The sequence below is a fragment of the Siniperca chuatsi genome, linkage group LG9, assembly GCF_020085105.1.
Source record: "Siniperca chuatsi isolate FFG_IHB_CAS linkage group LG9, ASM2008510v1, whole genome shotgun sequence".
Lineage (NCBI taxonomy): Eukaryota > Metazoa > Chordata > Actinopteri > Centrarchiformes > Sinipercidae > Siniperca > Siniperca chuatsi.
In genome coordinates this window covers 19,778,771-19,798,755 of record NC_058050.1, presented here as the reverse complement: position 1 = coordinate 19,798,755, position 19,985 = coordinate 19,778,771, and the positions used below count along the sequence as shown (strand labels likewise).

Genomic DNA, 19,985 nt, shown 5'->3' with positions numbered 1-19,985 from the left:
AGTTTACAGGCTGGATTTACAATGTGGAGCGTGTGTGTGTGTCTATGTGAGCATGTGTTGTGTGTGTCTGGTATTTAACCCTAAAAAAGACAGATATGCTCTTTTCATTTCCAGCTATACTAAATCTGAGTAAAAAGACAGATTCATTCATTTATAGTGAAGATGCAGAATTAAATGCAGTAGATAAGAAACATTCAGCCAAAGCAATTACTACAATCAGTCTGGGCAGGTTGACCTTGATTCCTGAGATAAATCAAGGTGTTTAAAATATATAATTTTCCATTTTCCTACAATCAAAACTCCAACGTGATATAGGAAAATGGCTTAATTACTTCTCCTCTTTACATGTTATCCTGCATCTCTCTGCCTCCTTGTATCACCCCCTCTATTTCCCTCTTTTCTATTAGTAGTTCCTGTCCTATTTTTGCCATCTACCCTCTTCTCTTTCTTTCTTTATTCCAACCAGGCAGGCCTCTTCCTACACCCTAACTCCCCTTTCCCCACCTCTTCTGTCCTAAAGCCTAAAGAGGCTGGCTGTATGCTCAAAGAGGAGTGTGGGAGTGCATCTGTGCATGTGTGTGACGGGGAGGGCTCGAAAAAAAAAACAGAGAAGGAAAGGAGGAGATGAGGCAGGGTCCAGACATCTCTCAGTGACGGGTAGAGGCTGGACTATACAGATAAGCCCATCTCCCCACCGTCAGCAAACATAGAGGGCTTTGTGGGGAGAGGATAAGCATCCAATTGATTTCAGGTTTGAAAATGGAAAGTGTACTGTATACAAACTAACTCTGGGAGAGTGGGGATGATGAGCACAATACAGCTGAGGGAATATTTGGAGCCTCTGTGCTATTTCATTTACCTGTGTGTATTGACAGTGCAGTTTGTAATGTATATATCTCTTGATCTCTTACTGTCTCGCTGTCTCTCTCTGAGGATGTCAACACAAGTAATATACTTATTTTGACAGCTGACTATGTCCCGTATGTGGGGAAGCTGCTTCATGCCACTGGATTAAAAACCATATGAAGGAAAACTAGTTTTGTCTAAACCAGAGCAGAAATGTAATTGAAATATATCAAATTTTAAGTGACATCTGGACTCAAGTAATTGAAGCTACACAAGTCATGGTATTTCCTGCAGTGAAGAATCCAGTTAGCTTGTTAGTGTGCAAGGGCTTTGTGGAAACTAATCTGCACCGACATAAAAAGAATAAAGGAGGGGAAGGGATACTTCCAATAGAATGATGCTGCAGTATAATTTGAGTTTGGCAGTAGGAGGAAACTACAGTTTGTCCACTATTTGTTTTAAGCCACTGTTTCTTACCCTGTGAAAGGTAGTGTGAACTGATACTGTGAAGTAATACCTTCATGTAAAAACCACTAAACTAAACACCTAAACTACTAGAACAGTTTTGGCAATGGTAACTGACAACATAAAACATGTCCTAGTAAATCTGTAAAGAATACACATTAGCCAGTCTAAGGTAGTAAAATTCAACAATGTGTTACAGAGGAAAGAAAAGGGCAAGATATAAGGAAAGCTTATTAAAGCAGTGGCAGCACTGAGCCTCCATATCACACTGCATATCACTGGCCTCGCCTTGCCTTAAAAGTATTATATTAGGCCACATGTGGTCTACTACTCTTGTCAGCAGATTTTTAATTAAATAAACAGTTTACCTACATGTACTTTTGGTGTAATTTTAGGTCTCCATTAATGACTAGTTATCACTGTGAGATGCTGCTGTGATTTTATCTGTAGACACTGGACACTTTAACCTTTTAAATTCACCCTTCTATACCACTTGACAACCACTATTATCAATTACAGCATAATCTAAACTTCAATATGTACTATATGTTTTCCCATCCTATGTCGTGGTGCTTCAGTGGTAATGCTCTTTCATATCATTGCCTTTCCCCCTACCTCTGCCACCCCACAACTACTCTTCCAGCCTATTCTCTGCCTCAGATTTATGAAATGATAACTAACTTTACACAACGCATAAATTCAATATATGCTGTTATATTTCGCTGTTTACTGATGTTTGCATTTCTAAGAAGGGAAGCAACATATTTAATAGATGCTTTGTGTGCTTCTGAGGATTATATTAGATGGCATTCATTAACAGTGAAGGTCAGTCCCTGTTATGGACAATTGACTATGGAAATAATAATCCCAGTAACCCAAGGCAAAAAAAAATAAAAACTGTATTTTAGTTATTCAAAAATTTTCTGTTACTTATTGAAAAACAAAAACAAAACAAAAAAACAGCACAAACTAATTAAAGGATGAAAAAATGCTATCATTGCTATGAACAGAAAAATGTTTGAGATATGAAAAATGGAGAAACTGGCCATGTCGCAGTAATCATCATCTAAACCACATTTTCTATCTTGAATGATCGCTGCACAAATACTGAATGAGACTTTCAACACTAACTTGTGGTGGTCTATAGAAAAAGATGCATGGCACTGGAGAAAAATCCTTGTGCAGTGGTTGCAAGTGTTCTTCTGTTATGAATAAAATTAAAATTGTATGCAGTGTAGAGTCTACAGGAGTAGAGTCTGTCAATAAATGTTTGATGTAACCCTTTTCTTATGATGGCCAGGTGACTTAGACTTACAAAGAACAAGAAAGTAAGATTATCTTAAAAGGCTTGATAATCAGTGGGGGAATAAAGCATATTTTCTCATCGACTGAAATAACATATGTAGATCTGCTTTGGGAGAAGCATGATGATCACATCCTGCATAACAAACCACTATCATATATGAAAGATGAAGCTTTTTCAATGCACTTTAATAATGTCAACCCTTTACCCTACTTCTCATTTTTTTCTTTTAAGTATGTCATTATCATTCCTTCCATTCCATGGTCTTCATGTCATGTAGAAACTCTACAGAGCCACGACTGCCACTTTGGGAGAAATTGTTCATTTGAAGAGCCCTTGATGGGCATCTCAACAAGTATTTCATAGGATTTTCATGACTTCTTTTCCATAGTCTATCAAATTCTGTCTCTGTCAAAAAAAATAGCAAATTTTATTTGTGTGACCTTGCAAAATAGGTCATACTAACAGGACAGTTGACACAGTTGATCCAAGGGAACAAATTTTTACCATCCACTTGTAACAGCCACTTGTGACTACACACTTGTCTGCAAGTGTGTGAAAGTGTATATGTTTGTGTGTGTTAGAACCAAGCGGCAAAGGCTGAAAAATGAAGCCAACTCAGAAGTTCCAAAAACTGCAGTTCCTCAAATGGCCACTTGAGGCTGGCTCCAATTTTAATTCACCTAAATTATATTAAGGCTTAAAGTTATGTATAATTAAGGATGTGGCCGCTTTGAGTGACAGGTGGGTGCCTCACAGGTGGCTGGTTTCAGCAACCAGGCTTCATTAGGCCCACCACATCTCCACCCACGTGCCACGTCTTTGCCCATTTTTGGATTAGCTGGGAGCTGGCGTAGTCAGGCACTGCCAAGATGGCGTCAGCCTGAGCCACCACACCTAGCTTCACACTGGCTCTTCAGAAACCTATGGGTGACGTCACCGAGACTACGTCCATATTTTATACAGTCTATGGTTTGAACACAAAATTTAAACGAGGCAAAAACCACAAAGAGGAGAGCGGGAAAATTCATACATAATGTTTCCAGTACATTTCATTAAAATGGTATGCTACAACTGAACCACAACCCTATCACTGTATATGAGTATGGAAGCAATAAAGAAGAAATGCTCAGACACAGAGAGATCTTTAGATTTAAAAATCATTTATGCATTCATCCTCTGTCTCCATCTCTCTGTGTGTCCCATTTTTCTTTTGTTCTCTCTTCTTATTACATTTCAAACCTGTTTTTTACCCCAAACAGGAGAGGCCACATTGTTAATTATTCAGATGTTTAAGTCAGTTATTTAAAGCGCATTACTGTACATGCTGGTATCTTAGCAACTTATCTATAACTCCTTTAGTTATCAGTATTTTATGTTTAATTGTTTTGTATTTATTTGTTTCTTTAATGCTCACATTAAATAGCCTATGGATTTTTAAAGTGTGACTATGGGCAGCAACATTTTCATCCACTGATTAGCAATAACAACATTGTATGAATGACATGGAACAAAAGCCATCATGCTTAATGAGCTTAGGGCTATACATGACAGGTGAGGCGGTGGGAGAACATGACACTCTCCCTCTAGTCACTGTTTCATTACCCTACTTCTCATGGCTACCTCCTTGCTATAGCACAGAGAGCACTTAATTAACTGACTTTTACTTCGCCTCCCTCCCTTACACAGTCACATTGTGGGGACTCACCTTCCTATGTTTGTGTGTGTGTACCTGTGTCCGGTCTGTAAGTGCTCTCGCTGGGCCCTTTGGTGACAATGAAACAAACTATCGATTAAGTTTTCAAAAGAAAAGATCATTCAGACTCTTACATAGTCGGACTGGCCATCGGGAGCACCAGGAGAAATCCATTATACAAAAACAAGAGCGAGAGAGATGCATCGTCGGCCCACTTTGATTATGCTGAAGTGGTAAGACAGAAGTCAATAGGGATAAGATAAGTAAGGTTTGGGTTTAGCTAGCTGTCTATTTAGCTATATCAGGTGCCTTTTGTTGAAACATGTTTAACCTTTCATAAAGTCGATGTTCTCATGAATGTCATATTTCATAAACCGACTAATCATGGGGGAGATGGGGCGGGACATAAAAAAAAGGCGTGCTACAGTAAATTTTCAAATGTTGAACTTATTATTATGCATGAATGGTTATAAAAATTGACACAAGTCAGTACTTAGCATTAACAAATTAGAGACAAACCAGCAATGTGAACCATTTTTCTTGTACATGGATTTAATGAAGGAACAAAACCTACAAAAATTATAAATGTTGGTTTTGCGTGTATTGTCCAACTGTAATTAATATTATACTAGCGGTAGGCATACCGAATAGTATACTATTATACAAAATTATAATGAATATACTAACATTATATAATTAATATATTATTATACTAACATTATACTATTATATGAACATTATACTTTTTATTTAATGTTGTATTTTTATACTTCATACTAGTTACTTATCCAGGTTGTGAAGAGTGCATCTGCAATAGACAGTAGATTTAGCTTCTTCTAGCCAGCCTCCTCCTAAGACCAACACGTTCCCCTTGTTGTAGTTTACATCTATTTTACTAAAGTTATTGTTATAAATATTGTTCTGTAATCTTATTTACATAAACTGTGGCGTGGGCTAGTGGTGTATCGACAGGGGCAATATTAGATAGGCTATTGCAAAGAAAGGAACGCCATGTATTGTATGTACTGCTCTCAGTTCGGTTGAGAAGTGGTGCTCCTAAATTACAGCAGTACAGCACATTGTTATTTCTGTAAATTGTCTATTTATTACCAAAGCATTTATCAGTAATACAGTTAAGATGGAAAAAAATATGAATGTGTTGCGTTGCATGTCGATTTAAGTGGTGCTCCTAAATTTTGTGCTGGTGCTCCTAAAATTTTCAGTAGGGAACACCAGTGCTACTAGTGGAAAAAGTTAGTCTGAAGCCCTGCATTTACGTGGACCTGAATGGCAACTAACAATTATTTTCATTATCGATTAACCTGCAGATTATTTTCACAATCAATCAATTAATTGTTTGGTCTATTAAATGTAAACATTGTGAAAAATGCCCATCACAAATTTGTCTGAACAACAGCCCAAAACCCAAAAAGAAGAAGAGGAGATGTGACTCACATTAATTTCACTGATACCTGATGTAGGTTCTCTGTTCTCCCCGGGGATACATTTAAATAATAAAGTATACTACGGTGTAGTCCCTCATTCGTCCAGGAGTGTTCTATCGTAGAAAAGGTTTCAGTCGTAGTCATCTGGACACTGTTTTCAGAATCAAGACGTTTCGGCTCCCATCCGGAAGTCATTCTCAATTGTGAAAAAATTGGACGGGAACTGGAAATTTAAACTACTCTGAGTTACATAAGCCCTCCCCTCAGGAAGGAATCTGCCTGAGTATCTGTAAATAGCTAGTTCTGTAAATAGCTAGTTTCACCTGAAACTATTAGGTCAGTTTCAGGTGAAACTAGCTATTTACAGATACTCAGGCAGATTCCTTCCTGAGGGCAGGGCTTATGTAACTCAGAGTAGTTTAAATTTCCAGTTCCCGTCCAATTTTTTCACAATTGAGAATGACTTCCGGATGGGAGCCGAAACGTCTTGATTCTGAAAACAGTGTCCAGATGACTACGACTGAAACCTTTTCTACAATAAAGTATACTAAATATACTGTATACTAAGGTGGAGCAATGTGAGAACTCTAATGAGTCATTTCCGTAATCTATAATATGGCAGCAATCCCTTAAAAATACAGTGCAGTGACAGTCAACAATAATGCCTCTTCAGATAAGTGTTAATTAACATGACTACAATGAAGCAGTCAGAGAGCAGTAATGGCATAATGGCCTGACATTTTTTGTAAGCAGAAGAAAGGAATGAATGGAGTGGCATGTGAATCAGTGCATCTTTAGCTACCTTTTTGTGATAGATGAGGCCACACTGGACAGCTGTCTTACCATTACTGTTGAATGGGTACAACTTTCAAATTATACTGTTTGTTCATCTTGCCACATTTAACTGCAGATGTAATGTTGCTACAGAATGTAATATACATAGCATATAGGTATATAGCATACAGCTCTTGGAAAGTATTGTTAGTCCAAGGGGCAAGGAATACTCTGAAACATTTCTGTGTTAAAAGAAGGCTGGTATTTTTTTTAACAATAAATTATATATTTGCTTGCTGTAACTATATGACCATCTGTCATTTCTAATATACTGTACATAGATGAAAAATTATTTATTTATGCTTTATTTATACAATAAGTCCAATCTCCTTTGCTACTGCACACGCAACAAAAATAGTTCATACAAACCTTATGGGCATGTCAGATCAACAGCATTTTTTATGCAGTCTAAATGATATGCTGCTGCATGGTATTGAGAGGGCCACATAGGACAAAGTCAGCAAGTCTGCAGTAGTGCCCTAAGAAGCTTGATAAATTCATGGACAAAAAATATGTATTGATTTACACAAGTTGATTTACAACAGTTTCACACAACACATCTGACTCTGATATATTATGTGTTTGTGGCTTTCTAATCAAACAGTAATATTCCAAGTGGCTGCATACATGCATTTATGTTGACTATGTATGTATGTTGTACATGCTATGGTAGCCATCGAGTCATATTTTGTACTTTCAATGCAGCAGTTCTAGCAGCAAGCATGAAAAAAAACTAGATTTACTGCCCTGCTGTTGTATGCCTCTGCCAACCAGTCAAGTTGCAATTTACACCCATGTCTGTCCAGACTAATATAATATATGTAGTGAATAATTGGAAGGAATTGAATAAAAAGTATAAAATGTATTTTTGGCTAAATGTATAAGTTATCACTATATTGATGATACATATGTATGATTCCAGTGAATATACATTGTTGAAATGATTAATGAAAGATTATGATAGATGTATTGGCTTAACAGGTACACAGGTATAACTGATTACTATGTAAAGATGGATTCTTATAGAGTATAGCTACACAAAATGTGGTGCTTTTGTTTTCTCCTGGCATTTTTAGATGCAAAGCCTCTCTATGAACTGTAGGTGAAACTCACTCACAGGATCACAAGTCAAAAGTGTCACCTATTCAGTGTCTGACCAACTGTGAAATATGGTCACAATCTCCCCTTCTGTTCCCGAGTTATGGTGTTGAATAATGTTTTTCCAGGACATTATGATGTCACAGCAAAGTTGACCTTTGGCTTTGATCTGTGTGAAATTTTGTAATAATTACCGTATCAATTTTTGAGTTATGGCCAAAAACTAGTTAGGTGAGGTCACAGTGACCTTGACCTTGGACAACCAAATTCTAGATCAGTTCATCCTTGAGTCCAAGTGGACGGTTGTGCCAAATTTGAAGAGCTTTCCTCAAGGCGTTCCTGAGATATTGTGTTCACGAGAATGGGATGGACAACCCGAAAACATAATGCCTCAGGCCACTGCTATCGCCGGCGCAGAGGCATGTCTTTTTTTTTTATAATAATATGGAAGGTTCTGTGGTGACTCACTGCCATCACAACATTCATGACCTTTGACATACAGTTTGTCATCCTGTCTTTTCCCCCTCTATCTACCATCATTTCATCCCTATCTGAAGTATAAAAATGCAGCAAAAAGTACTGTAAGGCCATATTCAGTCCAAATCAGGCGTTGCGGCGCTTAGCCGCAGGGTTGTGCGGCAGTGTGTGGGGGGGTGGGCGTGTTAATTTGTGCTTTTGAACATTCATTCATTCACTCATTCACTCTCGAGGTCACTCGACCACCGCTCTCTCTCTCTCTCAAACAAATGAACACAAACCAACGGAAGCTAACATTTGCTAACAGCAAACATTTCAATATTAACATTTTTTTAATGACCAACCACTGGTTAGTTTATCAGCGTCTATATCAGCTTAGTTTCTGTTTTTCTCATTTGTTTTCAATATTGGGATTTTATGATTTATGGATTGTATTTATTTGATTAACTAATTTCATAAAATTTTGAGGAAAGTGCTAAATAAAACACAGTAAATGAAATGAAACTTGGTTAGGGTCTAGGAGAGTCAGGGACACTTTAACCTATTTAGGACAATATTATTTTATATGCCTGTGACAGTTAAGGCAGGCCGGATTGTATGACGAACAAACAATTATTCTTAGATAAAAAATTATTAATATTGGTGAAGAATATGTCATTTAATGAGTTTTACTGGACAGGATCAGCTGTAGCTGTGGATTTGAAGTCAAGTCAAGAGGTCTGACACATAATACATAACCGTGATGTTTTACAGTTCAACAAGTATACTTTTCTTTTTAAGTAACAGAAGGCCAGACTTCAATAATGCAGTTTTTATCCTATTAATATATCTTTTTTTAAGAAGAATAACTTCTGTTTGTATTTACTAACACTCATTGAGGCAGAAGAAAAAAAAAAAGAAGAAATGTCAGGAAGCACTCGAGCTTGTGCGTGATAAAAGCCAAAACTTAAAAGACACCCTGTTATAGAATGTAGGTCAGATATCACAAGAGATTAAATAAAAGCTTAAGGTTTTTTTCCAGGCCATCTGAATCCCTAAGTCTTGTTTCACATTTATCCACATTATGTTTGTTATAACTCCACTCCACAGACAGGAGAGAATTTAGACTCCATCCTCTCATCATAGACTTAAAAACCTAATTTAGTCAGGAGAGCAGCTGCATATGTTTAGGTATTAGGTACAAGCCAACTCAAGCAGAACAGAAAACGAGTGAATGAAAGGCAAGTCAAATCTCTAGCTGCTCTTGCTACCAGATATCATGCTGTTTTCTGGCAATCGGGGGAAATGTTTTTGGACAAGTGTCATATTTGTAAAAATTGTGAAAAAATAAATATTTCCACTGACACTCCTTGAAAATGATCAAGGTATGCATATGGATGGGGCTATCTGGTTAACTTTCACAAAATTTTCACTGCTAAAGCCAACAAAAGTCCCACAGATGTTGTCATTCACCACAGGAAAAGTCAGCTGAGTTTACCAGAAAAAAGGCAATAAAGGAGAAACATGCATCAGCAACATCCAAAATCCACTGGCCCAGATTTCTATCTTATCCCTTAGTGTTTACATGCTTACATTTGACCCATGTTCAGTTTGTTGAGATACTATAAAGCATTTATTTTCAAGAGCAAATAAATGCATTGTTCACTCCTTCTTAGGAGTCATTGTCAATGTCAATGTACTGTATATTCAAAGTTGTCATTTACAATCTGTTGTATTAGCTTTTCCTTAAGCCACTAAATCTCTCCTGAAACTACCCTATAAAACAGGAGAAACACATCAAATAAATCACAGAATGAACCACATGTTCCTCTGCAACAAAAACATTTATGACAGAATACATCTGTGTCTTACCTGATCCCATGGACAAATTATCCCGCCAGAAAACATAAAAAGGTAACCCATGGCAACCAAGCAGGCCCAGATGACCAGGGAGAAAACACGTAGAAGCTTCTTGAAGATGGACTCAATGCAGACAAGTACAAACACAGCCAGGAAGATAGCCAATGCTGTGGGCACGGTGATTACAAAGGCCACATGGTCCTCAATGTTCTGAAAAAAGACAGGATAAAAACAATAAGAGCATAAAAAATAGACAGTGAGACATGGGGACGGACAATTTAAGAGAGAAGGGAACAGATTTAGATAATTAGATAATTTATCAGAGAAAGGAAGAATGATTAGAGAGAAAACTAGGTTTGCCTGAGATAAATAAAGAAAATAAGCAAATCTAGAAGACAGAGACTTCTCGAGGGGGCATGAAACAACCAAACTGTTATAAAAAGCCACTCCTCTAGCTCCGTCTTCCCTCTCCGACTCAAAAGCAGTAAATATAGAAAAAAACAGATTCTCCTCTGATTCTAGTTTTTTTTAAACACAACATGGTGTCACTACTAAGATGACCCTCTTGCTAGATGTAATCTGAGAAAGGAGTCAGTTATAAGATTAAATAAATGTCCTGTTGCTCTGTATGTCCTTCAGTAGCTTTACTTTTCTGTTTGAGCCACAAGAAATTGGACAAAAAGGGGGAAAACAAAATGGTAAATAAATAAATGCTTAAAAATATGCCTTCTGAATTACCCGGATCAAATCTTTCAGCTTTATATGCAATAAAATAATGCTTTCAAAAGACATGCATGCATGTATAATTATCTCTATGAACAAGGTATTCACTTGAGCCTACAGATTACAATGTTGCACAGCTCCTAGATATTGAACTAATGCTGCAACAAGAAAACAGTTATACAAATTTTACACAAATGTTCATGACTACCACTAATAAAAGGGGTGAATGAGCTCATGGAGGTACACGATTTGAAAACAAGTCTCCAGTTCACTCAGAAGTAGGTGGATGAATTGAAAGCTAACTATAGCAAACTCTCAGCTGGATGTAATTCAAATACAAATGACATATGCAAACTGACTGAATCTCTTCTGGTCCTGGATTCTAAAGCCAACTACTTCTAAGGCCAATGCAGGTGCAACAACAGTTAATAAAAGTTATAAAAGTTGGGTGTTTTTGTACAGTAATCTGTGAGACTCGCCCTCGCTGTTTTGTTTATTGCATTTGAATATTGTCCACTCTACAGCAGGTTAAGTCTTTGAAAATGAAATGTCAAACAGCTTTTCCATTTTCTTTATATAATAGTCATAGAATGCCCATACAAGTATGTGAAAATGAAAATTGGATTATTCCATTTTCGTTTTCATTTTTACTCAAATAAAACATACATATGTGGAAAATTATAATGTTATTGTGGAATTACATTTTCAAGTTTACATTATAGTCCTGTATACGCTTCTATAGTTTGCAGTCTCAGGAACAAACTTGCCGAAATAACAGATGTATTGATTACAAATAATATCTATATTTTAGCCGTCACAGAAACCCATCTTGATTACACATTCTCAGATGATGCAGTGAATATACAGGGTTACAATGTTTATAAGAAAGTTAGGAACTTGCATGGGGAGGGGTTGCCATATACATTCAGTTATATTCCGGCAAAGATGAGACAAGACTTCATGCCTGTAGGTGTGGAGGCCTTGTGGTTACAGGTTCACTTACCACATGTCAAACCACTATTGGCTGGATGCTGTTACAGGCAACCATGTGCAAACAGCCTGTATCTGAGTGAATTGTGCAACATGATTGACCGTATCTGTGACACGGGAAATGAAATGCATCTAATGGGTGGCCTGAACATAAATTGGATGTCGCAGGACTGTCCACTAAAGAGTAAAGTTCTTAATGTAACTACTGCATGTTATTTAACACAAGTCATTAATCAACCAACAAGATTCTGTCAGGAATCGTTTGTACTGATGTAAATAATTTATGCTGGTCTGATGTATACATGGACAATCACCTTGATGATGCCATTAAGGCTTTTGAAAATATATTTTACCCTGTAGTAGACAAACTTAACCTCAAAAAACATACTGTAAAAAATGTCAGGGCACCATGGATTGATAATGACCTGTGAAGCGTTATGGTTGATAGAGATGTGGCAAAGGGTATTGCAAACAGGACAGTAAATGAGTGAATAATTGAGTGTAAATATGATGGGAAAAAACTGAGGGGCACCCTAAATGAAATAATGGGAAGTAAACCTAGCCAGATTCCTCTTTGAAATTTGAATTAAATAAAGTAAATATAAAACAAGTGGAACAACAATTATCAATTATAAACACTGATAAACCAGGAGGAATGGATAACCTAGATGGAAAGCTCTTGAAATTGGTGGCCAGCTGTTTGGCTGGACCTGTTTGCCACATCTTTAACACCAGCATAGAAAATAGTGTCTTCCCCTCAGCATGAAAAGAGGCAAAGGTCATTCCTCTACAAAAAAAATGCAGCAGAGGGATTTAGTGGTAAAAACAGTCAGCCAATCAGTCTGATACCAATTCTTAGCAAACTGCTGGAAAAGATGGTTTGTGAACAAATAGTGTTTTTTTAAAGAAAATAATTTAACTACTGACTTTCAGCATGCCTATCGCGAAGGGCACTCAACTGGAAGAGCATTAACACAGCCCTAAATATAGTGACAATAAAAAACAACTTAGTAGGAGCAGTGTTAGTAGATTTTAGTTCAGCTTTTGATGTATAGGACCATAAATTGCTGTTAGATAAGCTAAAATGTTTGCACCTCACACTATATGTTGGTTTAACAGTTATCTGTCTAATAGAAAGCAATATGTATTAGTTTTTCAAATGTGAAAGAGTTACAATGTGGTGTACCATAAGGAAGGTGTTTGGGGTCATTACTATTCTCTATCTTCACCAATGATCTTCCTCTTGTTCTAAATCAAGCAAGAGCAGTTATGTATGTAAATGATACAACACTATATTCACCAGCAGTATCAACTGGGGAATTGTCTAGTGCTTTGGATATGGAATTACAATCAGTTGTAATGAGGGCACGGAGTAACAAGTTAGTTCTTAATCTATAAAAACAAAAAGTATTGTATTTGGATCAAATTTCAGACTTAAACATAAGCCACAGTTTGTTGTCAAACTTGTCTGTACAGGGAGTGCCTGTGGAACAGGTAGATGAAACCAAACTCCTTGGAGTATTATAAGACAGCAGATTGAAGTGGTCAAAGCAGATTGAAAAAACAGTTGCAGCTATGATGAGAAGTCTGGCAGTTATTAAGATATGTGCAAAATATTTACCATAACAATGCATTTCTCACATTGTTCAAATGCTGGTTCTTACTCATTTGGATTACTACCCAGTAGTGCGGTCAAGTGCATCAAATAAAGATTTGGTAAAACTAAAGTTAGTCCAGAATAGAGCTGTATGACTCGCTCTGAACTGAAGAGAACCCGAAGAGGTAATGTCATCAGAATGCACATACATTCACCTTAGGTTGGTCATTGGTGAGGGAAAGGAAGTCTGCTCTGTTTTATTATAAATATTTCATTGTTTAAAATCCCATATATCCTGTACCATCAATTTTCATATAGTAGTAATGGCCATAACCAAAATGGTCCAAAATTAACTTCTGCCAATGGCAGGTAAGCTGAGAAAATTTACCAGCCAAAAATATTTTTTACCGGCCATAAACTGCATCATGCATTATTTGACTAAAAATAATTACCTCACGTTTTTAGTATGCAAACTCATCTTTAGCATCACTTTAAAAAGAGACAATTCATCATCAGACATGTATTTGTCACTCCTGTTCTTAAAACCCTGCTCACTACCATCACTACGTAGTGTGTGACGCAGGAGCTAAGGAGACACTGACCACTGACAGACTGACCACTGCTCAGTGTAGCAGGAGCAGCCATATAGAGCTGGTAGTCAGAGCTAACCAGCCATGAGCAGCTGCTGTCAGACCCTCCGTGTCCGTGCTGGAAACAGAGTCCGCTGGCACTTTGACAGTCACTAGAAGCACATTCATGGCCCTTTGTAAAAGTTTTTGTGTGGTACCTGTGATTTAGCTGAGCTAATGGCTCAGAGAGGCTGAGAGGCTCGCCAGTGTGTGTGTGTCCGTGGGCGAGTGTCAGTACGTAGCTCTGGCCATGCTCTTTGTCATGTTAATGTTGCAGGCTACAGTTAGCCAGTGTTCTGATATCTATACTTGACGGCAGCTGATATGAAATATAGCGTTCCTCGGAGTCACGATTAGAGAATTAAGCTGCTTTGATTTGATTTGCTGACCTCACGATAGGTTCTGTAGTGGAGGTCACAATAGTCTCAGCCAGTACACATAAAAAACACCTGGCCCTACTCTGTGATTCTAAATTATTTACCGGCCACCTGGCCAATGACCCCACTTTATTTTTCCGCCAAACCCAAAATGTACCCACATTTGGCACTTGGCGGGTGTTATTTTGGAGCCTGGCCATAACTTATACTAAGCATGCATCAAGAGGTTATTTTTCACTTCCTGTCTCAAAAATGAATGCAAGGCAACATACCGTTACATTACACATTTAATAAGTAAAACTTTTTAAAAAAACTTTAAAGAAATACCTAATGGCACAGAACACCAGCTCCTTTCCAAATAGGACGTTATGTTACATAATATCTGACTATATGATCGTCAATGAGGAACTTTCTTGGTCATGTTTCATTTATTTTCTCAGTCATTATATACACTGTTTTTAGTGGTATTATAATAATTTTTGAGCTGTATAATTTTTTTTTTTACTATTTTGATATAATGTGGGTACTTTTTGTCATTGTTGTTATTATCGTGATTAGTAGTTTTATTATTATTGATACATTTTTTTGTGTGGTTGTGTTACATTATGATGTACTGTTTACTTGAGTGAACCCCAGGAAAAGTAGTTGCTACCTTGGTAGTGGCTAATAGGGATCCAAATAAATAAAAATAAATGTCATAATTAAACTGGACATCTCCAGAGTTACATTGTGGTGGGGATAGGACTAAGACCGAGAAAGCAGAAAAAGTGAGTAGGTGGAAAAAAGGTGAAAATAGGAAGGTAAAATGAAAGTAAAAGACACATTATATTTACATGATTTAACTCATTTATTTATGTATTCAATTATACTTTAGACAAATCAGATACCCTATTAGAGAAGCCTGTCACATTTGGGACTCTACATATAGTATCTTTTCTTTTTGTAGTATATTTTAAAATACATAATATACATGGCTCAATAGAATGGTACTATTGTTTGTACCCAGATAAGTATAAATTAAGTTTTATAACTAGGTTCCGGAACAAAGACCATGCCTCAAACATATACATTTCCGCACAAAAAGTAGGCTACTTATCTGCTCCCTTCCACTTTGACTCAGTTTTAATATAATTATTATTATAATAACAACAACAACAACAACAACAACAACAATGGGGTTTTCACAGCTCTCTCCCCAAAACACCCCCTTTTTTCTCTTTTGTTTGAATACAGGAACCACTGGGGCTCTGTCCAAATCAGAGTACATGAAGAGACAGCTCCCCCACTCAGAGTCTCGACTCCTCTGGTCCTCCTGTCTTACCAACACCAGCTGAAACTGGTCCATCACCATACTCCTCCATCCATCTGTCCACTACCTTGATTTCTCCCCTCACCCTTCTTCCTCTCATCCCTTCATCCCTCCCTCTGGACCCTTAATCCATCATTCCTACATAATTTTGGCTCTCCAACCATAATATGCAATAAACTATTCTAAATCCACATCTTTATTGGCATGGTCTTTGACCATACTCTAAGATAGTATGGTCAAACACCTAAGGTTAAAATTATTTCAAAATGGCTGAATGTACAAGCCAGGGATCTCCTTTTTTCAGTACATAACTGTAAAAGTGAAAAAAATCTTTATACTGAGAAAACACCCTAAAAAGCCCCCAGTGTTAACCAGCGGCAAAGTTGAAGCCGCATCCATAATGGATTTGCTGCTGCCTTTCTGAAACACACTTAGATCTGAAAGTTCTAATAAAAATTTCAGGAGTTTGTTCAAGGTCAATGTAGGAGGATAGTGAAATGACTTGATTGCGCTGCCTGCCTTTGCTAGGCTTCATCCCATTATCGCTTTTCCAGTAGTTTGACGGGGGATGGAAAAGGGTCAGGATATGGGTATGTAGGCAGATGCGTCACATCCTCACTGGCACATTTGGCTGTGTAGGCAAGGAAATCTGTGAAATACACTGTTATCTACCAATGAAACTTCAATTAGAATTCAACCCCAAATAGTCTTGTGTCGTATTGTCATTGGGTGAATGCTGATTCCAACTTTTTATTTAGTTTAACATCAGGGCTTGTAATTTGCTGACTCTTGTTCACTAAAAAGGACCTAACTGCATGCTGTTATATTAAAAGGGAATAATGTGTAAAACAAATTCTTTTTCATTCCATCAGAAGTGACCTAACCATCTAAATGTTTTTATGCCAGTCTATCTCATGATTCTTTTCTTTGCATTTGTCCTCCTCCTCTTCATCTCTCTCTTTCTCCTTGTTTAGCCACCCACCCCCACCTTCCTTCTGTGTCTTTCTCATGCACACGGTCAATGCACTGGGACAGGAGAGGATATGTGTGGCTGCAGAGAGCCACAGAGAGTTTGTCTCGCCCAGAGCAGAGCTCTAAAACAGCACAGGATTTAGGTCAGCCAGCCAGCAGGATGAAGGGATGATAGAATACAAATAAAAGAGAGAGATAGCAATATGATGAGGTGAGAGATGACACAGACATGAGAATGTAGAGAAATAGGGGATGATGGAGGAAAACAAACAAGGGAGTAGCAAAAGTCATGCCTATCCAGCACAAGGATAGAGTATAAAGAAAGGAGGATAAAGGACAGATGCAGTGGCCTGACAGGAAAAGGCACTTACTGAGATGCTTATTTGCTGTGAGCCCATAAAAACATTGCTACCAGAACGTGCAGAATCATAGTCTTAGTGTCTGGTTGTAGGGAAATATTTTCCTCAAAACTGGGGATTTCAAAGGCCTTCTTTTCAGTTCTGGAGGAACCATGTTTCTAACTCTACATTAATACTTGCAATTACAATGATTTAACTGCTGGTTAACTTATACTGTCACACTTAAAACACAAATACTGCCAGCTGGATCAAATAATAAATCCAAAGCAAAATGATCAATTCATCGGAACAAACACCAGTTGTGGCTAAGGTAATGAATCAAAAGAATGATGAATGATTATTAACCACTTAAATATCTCCCCATGTGCAAGACCATAAGAAAATCACTATTTGACAATTACAGCAGTGTGTAGGAGGCTATTAAAATGCAATCAACTATCAGAAAAGTTGCCAGATTAAATATGATTCATTAAAAGATTGTTGTCTCTGTCTCTTCTAATCATTTAGATAAGGGATTTAATTTGTTGACTAATTGGACATAAGTGACTCTTGATTGATTGTCTTTATTGCATTGAAATACAACGGCTGGCTCTCCAACCACTCATGTTACTGACAACAGCATCTGTTTGTTACGGTGCATGAAAACAACTTTAGCATGCAAAACTTTTAATTCTGTTTTCATTTAGTTTTGTATGTTTAGTTACAATGCATAAGTGTTCCCATTGATTAATGGTGTTCTGGTGAATTTCGTGATGAAAGGGTGATATGTGTGTGTGTGTGTGTGTGTGTGTGAGTGCCCTCTCTGTCTCACTCTGTCTCTTTCAATGAGTTTTAGACTAATCCCTTCTTAATAGCAGACTCAGGAGAGACAGAGAATGGGAGAGGCACTCTGCTAATACAAAAATGTATATATATAAAAAAGGTATAATAAGGTTATGTTAGTATATTTTCGAAAATCAATCATTAAATTGTGTTAATATATCATTATGTTCTAAAAACTTTAGAGTTAAACACAGCCAGTCAAAATGTGCACTTATAAATAATGTTTTGCTTTTTTTGTTCAGAATGTCTTTTAGTGCCTTGCCTTCACTGCATTGAATTTTTCAAGTTTTTTGAGCGAAGATAACCCTGTCAAAATACTGACAGAGGGAAACCGATTTCCTTTCTATAGTTCAGTCAACCATGAGCTCAGATAATAACTAAGCCCCTTATTCCCCCCTCACTTTTATCTCACCCTTCTCTTCACATTAGTGCTGCAATGAGGACCGCATGCTGCGAGTGTAGTATAGGTGTAGTATATTTGTTGCACAAGCATGCTTCCATGTGTGCACATTTGTATGTTTGTGAGTCTATGAGAGGGGAGCTTATGTATTGTGTTTGACAAGCCAGCAGATTTTGTGTGTGTGAGCACATATGCAAGTTTGTGAGCACGACTTGCAAGCCAGTTTGTGTGACCTTATTTCTGTGCATTCTTATAGAAAATGCGAGACTATGTGTGTGTGCACCACATGTGCCTAGATGTATCTGTTCACACTGTTTACTGATCTTTCACTTGATATGAATTTCCTGCACATACTGTTATTGTAATTTACAGCCCACACACAGGGATATGCAACATATCATGCTGGAATATAATGCCATTCATATGTTTGGATGGTCCTGGATGTTTGTTTTTTATTTTTTTTATTTGCATAATTAATTTGTGTGTGTGTGTTTCTGCATGTTGTGAATAAGCAGCTTACCAGTCCTGAAGCAAAGAACACAGTCAGCAGAGCCAGGCAGGCTCCCATCACTATGAGCAGCAGAAACACAATTAGAGGATGCTGCTGGCTCATACAGTAGTAGGACTCATACAGCCAATCTGGGGACCTGTTCCTCTTTTCCTGACCTCCTCCTCCTCTATCCCCTTCACCAGACTCCCCTGCCCGGTCCAGGAGATACCGCTTCCTTCTTATTGCCTCTTGCCACATGGATCTTGGAGCTGAGAAGGAGGAAGAGGAGGGAGGGAAAGTAGAGGAGGTAGAGGAGGTGGTCACTGCTGAGGTATTAGTAGTTTCCACTACAGATGAGGAGCAGTTGCTCTGTTCTGTTCTTCTGCTGTTGTTGTTCCTGTTGGGGACCCTGGTGTGAGAGCTCCTGATCTCCAGCGTATTCTTTGGTTCCTCCTCCACCTCCTCTCTGAAGTCCTTCAGGCGGAGACAACTGAAAGCTGAGGCTGAGTCTGAGTCAGAGGCAGCGCGCGCTGACTGGAGAGGTGGCAAGAACGCACCGAGGGTAAAGCGCAGCATCCTCCTCTTTCTCCTCCTGCCAACATGTTGGAACGGGAAATGAAGGGGAGCGCAGAGACTGAGTGCTCTTTAGAGAGAGAGAGAAAAGTGGGAGGGAAGTGAAGGGAAAGGGGAGGGAGAGAGGGCTAAGGGGGAGGGGAGGAAGAAAGGAAAAGAAGGTGCAGCAGCAGAGAGAAGTCAGTGAGTGAGAGAGAAAAATGACTAAACTGCTATTTATGCAGTATGCATTATGTAGTATTAATGCAATGTAATAATTTAAACTGAGAAACTGCGAAACACGTTTAAAAAACAAACTGTTTGAGCTCAATCCTGGAACTCAATTTTGCATCTCAATCCCGGAGATGATGATGATTTTCAGAACTGAGATAACCCACACCATCACGCCTTATGTTTTACAGTCATACCCTTCCCTCTCTCCTGCTCTCTCAATACAGCCAGACAGCAATTTGCCTTAATGCCAGACTTGTTGAAACAGTTCTCACTGGTCGAAGGTGAACTGGTGGCAGATGCACAAAATATAAACGAAAACGGAAATTAGTTACATTTTCACATGAAAAATTTAATGCAACATATCATGAGTTTAAGAATATTAAATGATCTTAGGCTGAACTGGAACCATCACCTGAAATGTTTCTCAGTAAGTTTTATGTTGAAAGTCTAACCGGACGTTGCATATTTATTATTGCTAACTTGACTGCTGAATGAGACCGTGTTGAAAATGTGACACTGCCACAGTGG

At 37.9% G+C, this 19,985-nt stretch overlaps 1 protein-coding gene across 5 annotated transcripts in view; it reads right to left on the bottom strand.

The window, feature by feature from the left end:
* adcy2a (adenylate cyclase 2a) overlaps window positions 1-19,985 on the bottom strand; it is an 86,114-nt gene that overhangs the window by 51,973 nt on the left and 14,156 nt on the right. For 4 of the 5 annotated variants that reach the window (XM_044207872.1, XM_044207874.1, XM_044207873.1 and 1 more), the window contains 2 exons: window positions 18,702-19,372; window positions 10,016-10,213 (listed from right to left, as the gene is read on the bottom strand). In XM_044207872.1, the coding sequence (XP_044063807.1) occupies window positions 10,016-10,213; window positions 18,702-19,247 (744 nt within the window). In that variant the 5' untranslated portion in view covers window positions 19,248-19,372. Of the gene's footprint in view, window positions 1-5,765; window positions 5,784-10,015; window positions 10,214-18,701; window positions 19,373-19,985 lie in introns of those variants that run through there. The other variant, XM_044207876.1, reaches the window with a different exon arrangement.